The sequence below is a fragment of the Garra rufa genome, chromosome 15 (assembly GCF_049309525.1).
Source record: "Garra rufa chromosome 15, GarRuf1.0, whole genome shotgun sequence".
Classification (NCBI taxonomy): domain Eukaryota; kingdom Metazoa; phylum Chordata; class Actinopteri; order Cypriniformes; family Cyprinidae; genus Garra; species Garra rufa.
The window spans coordinates 45,112,544-45,123,714 of record NC_133375.1 but is presented as its reverse complement, the minus strand read 5'-3'; the positions used below and the strand labels follow the sequence as shown (position 1 = coordinate 45,123,714).

At 39.0% G+C, this 11,171-nt stretch overlaps 1 protein-coding gene across 1 annotated transcript in view; it reads left to right on the top strand.

The window, feature by feature from the left end:
* LOC141287783 (dmX-like protein 1) overlaps positions 1–11,171 on the top strand; it is a 54,678-nt gene that overhangs the window by 3,553 nt on the left and 39,954 nt on the right. Inside the window, 5 exon segments of the mRNA XM_073819909.1 lie at positions 2,294–2,582; positions 3,650–3,871; positions 5,151–6,731; positions 9,862–9,972; positions 10,187–10,356. Coding sequence (XP_073676010.1) covers positions 2,294–2,582; positions 3,650–3,871; positions 5,151–6,731; positions 9,862–9,972; positions 10,187–10,356 — 2,373 coding nt within the window.

Below are 11,171 nucleotides of genomic sequence, written 5' to 3'. Positions count from 1 at the left end.
GAGTTGCACAGAATGCCCTGAACTGAATTGAATGATTTGCGAACTGAATCAAATGATTCGTGAGTTGCACAGAATGCCCCGAAATGAATCGAATGATTCGCGAACTGAATCAAATGATTCGTGAGTTGCACAGAATGCCCCGAACTGAATCGAATGATTTGCGAACTGAATCAAATGATTCGTGAGTTGCACAGAATGTCTTGAAATGAATCGAATGATTCTCGAACTGAATCAAATGATTCGTGAGTTGCACAGAATGTCTTGAAATGAATCGAATGATTCGCGAACTGAATCAAATGATTCGTGAGTTGCACAGAATGCCCCGAAATGAATCGAATGATTCGCGAACTGAATCAAATGATTCGTGAGTTGCACAGAATGCCCCGAAATGAATCGAATGATTCGCGAACTGAATCAAATGATTCGTGAGTTGCACAGAATGCCCCGAAATTAATCGAATGATTCGCGAACTGAATCAAATGATTCGTGAGTTGCACAAAATGTCTCGAAATGAATCGAATGATTCGCGAACTAAATCAAATGATTCGTGAGTTGCACAGAATGTCTCGAAATGAATCGAATGATTCGCGAACTGAATCAAATGATTCGTGAGTTGCACAGAATGCCCCGAACTGAATCGAATGATTCGCGAACTGAATCAAATGATTCGTGAGTTGCACAGAATGCCCTGAACTGAATTGAATGATTTGCGAACTGAATCAAATGATTCGTGAGTTGCACAGAATGCCCCGAAATGAATCGAATGATTCGCGAACTGATTCAAATGATTCGTGAGTTGCACAGAATGCCCCGAACTGAATCGAATGATTTGCGAACTGAATCAAATGATTCGTGAGTTGCACAGAATGTCTTGAAATGAATCGAATGATTCTCGAACTGAATCAAATGATTCGTGAGTTGCACAGAATGTCTTGAAATGAATCGAATGATTCGCGAACTGAATCAAATGATTCGTGAGTTGCACAGAATGCCCCGAAATGAATCGAATGATTCGCGAACTGAATCAAATGATTCGTGAGTTGCACAGAATGCCCCGAAATGAATCGAATGATTCGCGAACTGAATCAAATGATTCGTGAGTTGCACAGAATGTCCCGAAATGAATCGAATGATTCTCGAACTGAATCAAATGATTCGTGAGTTGCACAGAATGCCCCGAAATTAATCGAATGATTCGCGAACTGAATCAAATGATTCGTGAGTTGCACAGAATGCTCCGAAATGAATCGAATGATTCGCGAACTGAATCAAATGATTCGTGAGTTGCACAGAATGTCCCGAACTGAATCGAATGATTTGCGAACTGAATCAAATGATTCGTGAGTTGCACAGAATGCCCCGAAATTAATCGAATGATTCGCGAACTGAATCAAATGATTCGTGAGTTGCACAGAATGCCCCGAAATGAATCGAATGATTCGCGAACTGAATCAAATGATTCGTGAGTTGCACAGAATGCCCCGAAATTAATTGAATGATTCGCGAACTGAATCAAATGATTCGTGAGTTGCACAGAATGCTCCGAAATGAATCGAATGATTTGCGAACTGAATCAAATGATTCGTGAGTTGCACAGAATGCCCCGAACTGAATCGAATGATTTGCGAACTGAATCAAATGATTCACGCATTGCACAGAATGTCTTGAAATGAATCAAATGATTTGCGAACTGAATCAAATGATTCGTGAGTTGCACAGAATGCCCCGAAATTAATCGAATGATTCGCGAACTGAATCAAATGATTCGTGAGTTGCACAGAATGCCCCGAAATGAATCGAATGATTCGCGAACTGAATCAAATGATTCGTGAGTTGCACAGAATGCCCCGAAATTAATTGAATGATTCGCGAACTGAATCAAATGATTCGTGAGTTGCACAGAATGCTCCGAAATGAATCGAATGATTTGCGAACTGAATCAAATGATTCGTGAGTTGCACAGAATGCCCCGAACTGAATCGAATGATTTGCGAACTGAATCAAATGATTCACGCATTGCACAGAATGTCTTGAAATGAATCAAATGATTTGCGAACTGAATCAAATGATTCTCGAGTTGCACAGAATGTCCCGAAATAAATGAAATTAATAATTATTTTCTCTAGTGGACTCTATGTAAACATCTTTTATGTGAAATATCTTATTTATCAATCTATTTTGGTAAAATATAGAACATTTTTAATGATTCTGAAAAGGGGCTATAAAATGATGACCTCAACTGTATTTTCCCAGAGTGCTCAGCGCTCACGTCTGTGTCTTACGGTTTGTTCAGCAGGGGAAAGAGACACAGCTGTTGCATGTGTTCGAGGAGGACCTGATCTTGGGAAATGAGAAAGCAGATGATTACCTGCAGGATTCTGGTAGGAGTTCATTCTCTCTGATAGCGCCGCAGTGTTCAGTGTGTTTCTGTGCTGTGTCATAAACGCTTGTCCTCTGCTCAGTTCCCAGCCGGACGCTCTTCTCCGCTCGCTTCTTCCTGGTGGTGGTGGAGATCACTCAGAGCGGCAGGTCGCTCCTGCACATGTGGCATCTACAGCTGGACGCAGTTCCTGTCATTATGGGTTTGTAAAGGATTTTATTTATGATATATAATGTGATGCACTCATTGATTGGACTGTGAAAATGCCATATTGGAGTCAGACATGAGTGCAAGTTTGATCAAACCAAGCCTAAATAACAGTGCTTAACAGTATCGCTCAATACATTTTTTTGTTTGGCTGATATGTGGAAAATGGGACTTTTATTTTTTAATGGGCTACCTTGTCCCAGTGCACAAAACTTGGTATACTGATAGGTGCATTGCTTTTATTCATATTTTTTAGGGATGCACCAAATGTTCGGCATCCGAAATTAGCATAAAAAGCTCTTAGAATAAGCATTAAGGCAGAATAAATTGTGAACAATGCCGTGACGTGATCAAATAGAGGCGTGCACTAATGCAGCAAACATGTGGTCAGTGTGGAAGCATTTAAAACTTAATTCAGAAATAATAGTATTGTCATGTTACTGATTTTCTGTAAAAAATAAGACAAAAATAATGCTAACAATCATTCCAGCAGCTCTATTAATACATTTATTCTAACATTCTCCTTTGCACAACAAGGCTGCATTTATTTGTTCATTATAAACACAAGCCTGATTCAAGAAGGAGCTCTTAAAAATGGCCAAAGAATATTATTTTACTAACTTGTTAATTTTAAGTTAAATTGTGGTTTGTTGGTAGGCTATAATGTCTACTAGAATGTTACAAATGGTCAGTGTTAAGTAAATATTTTTAAATCGATGTTTTGTAATTGATTTTTTTTATTTGAAAAGCAAGACAAAACTGTAAAAAGCTGTATTGGCTATTTAATTTATGCATGAAAAAAAATTGGCAAAATACATGGGGGAAAAACGTGAAAAACCGTGTTCTGTTATCGGCTTTCTGCAATTTTGTTCTGCTTCGGCGAAGAAAAATGAAATAAAAGAATGAAAAATGCTACAACTGAATTGCAGAATCAAAAAAATCACTTTTTAATACATCGTAATACATGACTTAAATAGTGTGATATATTATATTTATTGGCTTTGTATCACCGTCTGCTTTGACTGTTTCTATCGACTGACTAAATTTGTGTCATTCTTTCAGAGGAAACTCAAACTCCAGACAGAGAGACTGTGCCTCCATCACCTGTGAACAACTCACAGTTTAACTTCGACACGGTCGGCTCACCACAAACCCAGAGACCCAAACTAAACACATCCAACCTCCAGAGCGCCTGCCGCCTCACTCTGACCAACACCAAAGTCTTCAGCCAGGAGCTGGATCTGCCGCAGGGTGTGCAAGTCATACGTGTGTCACCTGCCGCAGGTGAGCACAAACTACCCATGTGTACCTTTGATGATGAGACCATTCGATACTGTTCTGATTATCCCATTATGTCCTGTGTTTATGCATCTCTTTCCTTCACCTCATTCATCAATTATGGCAGGTAACGTATGTTAGTAAAGAAAGATTTGCTTTTGAAAGCAATAATAAGGATTTTCAAAAACTTGAGGTGAGGTGACATTCTTCTTGCTTTCAGTCGCCCAACATTAAAATGAAATTTAAAAAAGTGTCAAAGCATTAACAAGTTACTACAACAGACCATGAATAACCCCTTAAACTTAACTATTTCCACAGCAATATTAAATATCACATTGTAACATTGCCTCAGTCTAAAAAAAACATAGAGTGATACAATTTCAAAGTGTTTTCCATTATTTTATTCATTTAGATTCATTATTTATTTCATTCATTTAGATAATGAATGTTGTATATACCTGATTTAGAAACATTCCAGATACTAATAGGGATGCATTTGAAAAAATCTGTGTGCATTTGAGTTCAAAAGTTTACATCCCTCTTTCAGAATCTGCAAAATGTTAATTACTTGACCAAAATAAGAGGGATCATACCAAATGCATGTTATTGTTTATTTAGTACTGACCTGAATAAGATATTTAACATAAAATATGTTTACATACAGTCCATATTAATATTATTATGATTCTTAATACTGTGTTGTTCTCTGAATGATCCACAGCTGTGTTTTTTAGTGTTTAGTGATAGTTGTTCATGAGTCCCTTGTTTGTCCTGAACAGTTAAACTGCCTGCTGTTCTTCAGAAAACCCCACAAATTCTTTGGTTTTCAACATTTTTGTGTATTTGAATCCTTTCCAACAATGACCGTATGATTTTGAGATGCATCTTTTCACACTGAGGACAACTGAGGGACTCATATGCAACTATTACAGAAGGTTCAAACACTCACTGATGCTCCAGAAGGAAAAAACATGCATTAAGAGCCGGGGGTGAAAACTTTTGAACAGAATGGAGATGTGGACATTTTTCTTATTTTGCCTAAATATCATATTTTTTTCATTTAGTACTGCCCTTCAGAAGCTACAGAAGATGTTTTCCAGAAGACAAATACGTAAAAATTTCCCTGATTTCAAAAGGTTTTCACCCCCGGCTCTTAATGCATGGAATAACTACCAAGCGTTAATCGCCTGACATCTAAAAATACGGATAAAGATAAGGAGTATTTGTAATGCAACCTAATGATCTGATAAAAATAATCTGACAAAGATTAACATTTGCGTTGCAGGTCATTTAAGCGCCTCATCTCTGCAGCCAGCCGGACGGGCTCCGTATCTGCTGGCCACGTCCTGCTCAGACGGATCCGTCAGGTTCTGGAGGTGCAGCGCCGTGTCTGACCCCGATGGCGGTGCCGTCCCGTCATACGTGTGGGAGGAGTGGCCTCTGCTGGTGGAGGAGGGCGTGGCCAGCAGCAGCGCTCTGAGTGTGTCCGGTCAGCTCATGGGTCTCAGCTGCTGCCACACCAGCAGAGTCGCGGTAGCGCACAAGAGCGACGGTCTGACCGTCGGAGAGCCGCTAATGAACGTCAGCATATTCCAATGCGACTCCACTGGAGGATCTCAGTGGATACTGGAGCAGACGTTAAAAGTCTGCGGCTCCTACAGCCCGAGTGTGAACGATTGCGATAAAAGCTTGAGAACCGCATGTTCGGCAGTCGCCAGTAAGAAGCAGGTGCACTTAGACTGGGTTTCCAGAGAAGATGGTTCTCATACGTTAACCGTGGGTCTGGGATCTAAACTTTACATGTACGGGATGCTTTCAGGAAAACCTCCAGATCTAGGACTATCCGATAGCAGTAGGGAGCGCCACGGCTCTCACATGATGCTCCTCCGAGTGGTGGATCTGGTGTCATCGGTTGAGGGTTCGCTACCCATCCCTGTCTCTCTGTCTTGGGTGAGAGATGGCATCTTAGTAGTCGGGATGGATTGCGAGATGCACGTCTATTCCCAATGGCAGCCGCCGGTTCCAGTCAAACCGTCGTTCGACGGTAGCGCGACGTCGCTCAACTCTGCGGCGAAACAAGACGGACTAAGTCCGAACCCTTCGAAAAAGACCCTCACCAGATCCATGACTAGTTTGGCTCAGAAACTCAGTGGAAAGAGAACCGCGTACGATCTCCCGGCTGAGATGGAGGATTCTGGTTTGTTTGAGGCGGCGTATAACCTGTTCCCAACTCTGCCGCAGTATCATCCGGTGCAGCTGCTGGAGCTCATGAATCTTGGTAAGGTGCGACGAGCCAAAGCCATCCTGTCCCATCTGGTGAAGTGCATTGCCGGGGAAATCGTATCTATGAAGGACACTACGATTAACCAGGAACGCCGTCTGCGCTCGCTCACCATCAGCGCCAGCGGAAGCACTTCTAGAGACCCGAAGATGTTCAGCAAAGCCGAGAGCTCGGACTACACCGAGATCGACTCGATCCCGCCGCTGCCTTTGTATGCGTTGATAGCGGCTGATGAGGAAACGGCTCCTAGTGCCAAAGAACGAACGGAGAGCGTGAGCGGCCACGGCGTGCGGACATCCAGCCAATCCGACACTTACGAAGAGCTCTTCCAGAGCGCCGGAGTCAGCACGGATGACTTGGATCCTTTTGACGGAGACGAGGAGGACGGCAACGCTAAAGTCATCGATCTGTCGAAGTACAGCCCCACGTTTTTCGGCTCTGAGCACGCTCAGGTGCTTTCGGGACACCTGCTTCATTCTAGTCTGCCGGGGCTGACGTGCATGGAGCAGATGTCTCTGATGGCTTTGGCGGACACCATCGCTTCCACCAGCACTGACATCGGAGAAAGCCAAGGGAAAGGCAAAGGTTATTATCTTTCACTCATATAATTGCAGTTTTTACCAGTTTATTTATATAGAAACGACAAGTGCTGACCAGGGTAGTGCACAACCAAAAATCTGAAAATCAATTAACAAAAGCATTACGACATAAAATATAAAGTAGTTGAAAAGTCAAAAGTAATGCAAACATCTCAAAACAGACATTTCTAGGGGTGGGAGAAAAAAAATATTCTCTGATGCATCGCAATTCTCTTTTTATTGATTCTGAGCTTGTTTGTTTTCCAAATATGTGACCCTGGAGCACAAAACCAGTCTTAAGTCGCTGGGGTATATTTGCAGCAATAGCCAAAAATACATTGTATGGGTCAAAATGATTGATTTTTCTTTCATGCCAAAAATCATTAGGAAATTAAGTAAAGATCATGTTACATTAAGATTTTTTGTAAAATTCCTACTGTAAACCTATCAAAATGTAATTTTTGATTAGTAATATGCATTGTTAAGAACTTAATTTGGTCAACTTTAAAGGTGATTTTCTCAGTATTTTGATTTTTTTTTGCACCCTCAGATTCCAGATTTTCAAATAGATGTATCTCGGCCAAATATTGTCCTATCCTAACAAACCATACATCAATAGAAAGCTTATTTATTGAGCTTTCATATGATATATACATCTCAGTTTTGTAAAATTGAACCTTATGACTGGTTTTGTGGTCCAGGGTCACATATGGCATGTGTGCGCTAGAAACGTGGCAGGCTTCATTGCACAGAATCTGCACTGAGACTCGTGCGCATACTTTAGATATGCTTTCATTTCTGCCATTTGGAATTCAGTACTATTAGGCCTGGTTTACACTGCAGGTCTTGATGCCCAATTCTGATTTGTTGCCTATATCCGATTTTTTTAGCTGTCCGTTTACACGTTCTTTCAATTGTGACCCATATCTGATTTGTGCGTATACACTTGCTATACCATCTTAAACATCGCACATACATTGTTGTCATTTACCTTCTTCACACGTGCTTCCTCCTGAGAATAATATGTGAACGGTGCTGATCAAACAAGTAAAAATTAACACATTTTAAAAAATATGATGCATGATTTGTTGGACTATGCTACACCCGTTTTAAGTCGATAGTTGATTATGAGAAAGATTAAAGTGTTCCTTCAGTTTTTATTAATAATTACTATGTTAATAATCACAATACAGCTGTTTTTTATTGTATCTTTTATCTATGCGAAAAAACAAATATAACAAATAGCCTAGAAAGAAAGAAATCATGCATTAACTTTATCATTTTACATTTGAACAAAAGCATTAATGTGTGAAAAACAAATACTAGAAATAAATTGATTATTAAAACTACAAAAGCAGTTTAAAGAAGTGCAGCGAGTGATTCATTTTTTTCTTTTACAGTTAGATTAACATTAATGAGACAGATATACAGTAATGCACAAATCAAATATAACGTTACACATCAGATGTTTTTCCCCAAGTGTTCACTTAAAACAGAACAGATTATGTTTGCGTAGATACTGAAATACTGTAATTCTGTGTATTTATTGGATTTGCATGCCGCCAGATGCACGTTATACGCACACTTTGGATGACAGTCAGCAGGAGAAGCGAGCAGAAAATGTATAAGTAAAAAACTTTTAGATGTCTAATCACTATTTGGAGCATTTAGGATCGCTAGACAGGGGCTTAATAAACTTACTTTTGTAAAAAGCTCAACCAACATTTTTCAGTTTTTCACCATTTTGCCTGTAGCTCAGAATATCCTGTGTGCATTTATACTCTTTTTGCCAGCAAGGGTAACCTAAGACGTCATTAAACCGCAATGAAGTACAAATTGTAGCAATTTTAATGAGGTACAGAACGCAATGCTTTAGAAATACCGATCTGCCTGTTTACATAACATTCGCATTGGCACATATCCCATTCATATCTGATTTATTTCCACATATGAGGCCTGAAACTGATCTCCAAATATCCGAATGCATGCATTTTTTACCCGTTTACACTCATAGAACAGATCCGATCTGTGTCAAACTCAAGCACTGACAGACTTTCCCGGCGCTTTGTGTTTGTTCGTCCTAAAGCTTGATTGTGGCTGCGGTTAAATGCATTTGCATTTGTGAATACTTTTATACAAAACTGATGTACACTCAGTTATGTTTACAGAGCAGGACAAAACTTCTGATGTATGGAAATAGATCTGTGCATTAGTTTGAATGCAGTCTGTTAAAGCTGCCACTGTCTCTGATCTCATCAGTAATAATCGAACGGCAATAACGCTGAGGAAAAAAGAAAAACCAATAACTGTCATCTGTAAACTTTCAGATACTTAAAATAGCCTGCTTATATAATAAAAAAGAAAGTAAATTTTGCACAAAATAAATTTGATAGAAAATGTATATGAAAATTGAAAACTGAGAATGTGACGCATCGTGACAATTAGTTGATAATGAAAATTGTAATTAAGAAGATTGTGAAGATTCACATCCCTACTTTTAAGATGGCAGTACTGACAATAGATTACAACTATAAACAAAAAGCATAGAAACTGCATGTTTACATTTTGTTCAAATGTAAATATGTATTTGCACAGCAGAAGAGTTAATTATGAAAAATTTACACTGCAAAAAATGCTTTTCTTTCTTAGATTTTTTTGTCTTGTTTCTAGCCAAAATTTCTAATAATTCTTAAATCTGGAAGGATTTTCTAGATGAGTAAAAATGGTCTTGTTTTCAGAAAAAACAAGTCAAAATTAAGTGCGCTTTTGCTTGAAACGAGCAAAATAATGTGCCAGTGGGGTAAGAAAAATAATCTTGTTTTCTGTTTAAAATAAGATTTTTTTTGCTTATCCCATTGGCAGATTATTTAACTTGTTCTAAGCAAAAAATCACTTAATTTTGGCTTGTTTTTTCTGAAAACAAGAAAATAATTTTTACTCGTCTAGAAAATCCACCTTGATTTAAGAATTTTCAGATATTTTGGCTGGAAACGAGACAAAAAAAAAAAGTAAGAAAAGCATTTTTGCAGTGTAGATCAAGAATAGTTTTGGAATCGGATCGTGAAGTGCCTGAATATTCCCACCCCTAGTTTTGACACATTTAGGGTTTTGTGATGATGTGATGAATCTTTACTCAGGTGGAGAGACGCTGGATGAATGTGGGCTGAAGTTCCTGCTGGCCGTTCGTCTGCACACCTTCCTCCTGACGTCTCTACCTCCGGCTCATCGAGCTCAGCTTCTCTGTCAAGGTACGCCTCCATTCTGCATTAGTGTCTATGAGTGTCTCATAAGATATTCATGAACGTTGATGTCCGACTAGAGCATGCCGTTTGCAACACCAAGGTCATGAAATCAGTTCCTAACGGAATGCATGCAGTAATAAGATTGCATAATTGTAAATCTCAGCTGTAGTGTTGTCTGAAAGACTTTGAGCTGAATAACTCAGGTGCCGCTGGTCTGCAGGGTTGTCCACCTGTCACTACGCTTGGGCGTTCCACTCCGAGGCTGAAGAGGAGCTTCTCAACATGCTTCCGGCCCTGCAGAAAGGAGAGTCCATGTGGCCGGAGCTGAGAGCCATGGGAGTGGGCTGGTGGCTCAGGAGCACTAATAAGCTTCGCAGATGCATTGAGAAGGTTTGAACAAACTGCTGTTGGTTTAATTGACTTTCTGTAAATGTGCATCAAATGCATGTCTTTAGAGACTATCTGACATCTGTTTCTAGCATCTTTAGTGTCCTTGATATAACTAAACAAAACTTAAATTTTTGTTATGCAGATATTGGTGTCAGTTGAAAGCGTTAGACTAATGTATCCCTGGAGCACTAAACCAGTTTTAAATAGCACGGGTATATTTGTAGCAATAGCCAAAAATACATCGTATGGATCTAAATTATTAATTTTTCCTTTATGCCCCAAATCGTTTGGATATTAAGGTGAGACACTGCAGGTGAATAGGGTAAAACAAAAAAACTAATAGTTATCACCTTACTTACTCAGCTGGTTGATTACTTTGATAATTGCAAACATTTTTTGTATTACAAGTTTTCTATAATGTTATGTTTAAATATGCAAATTATCCATTATTAAATTTGCATCTAATTTGCATACATTTGTAGTACAAAAATTTAAACACTGGATGAAGTCAGTTTCAAAATTCTTGTTTATTTATTTTTTGACATATTAGAGTCAAATGTATTTACTGAGGGGATTTTCTCAGTTCATCTTGACATAATATTGAAAAAACAGAAATCATTATATTTTTAAACATTTTTTGGGGAATAAAATGCAAAATCAAGCAAATTATATCTGAACAAATCCCTCAGTAAAAACCTTCAGGATATAGACAGGAACACAAATGTAAAGTGTGGTGTGTGTAAGTGCTGCTGAAGTGGAGATTTATGGCTCAGTGTAGGAGAAAAAAAACTCATTTTGAGAAAATGGCCTTTAAA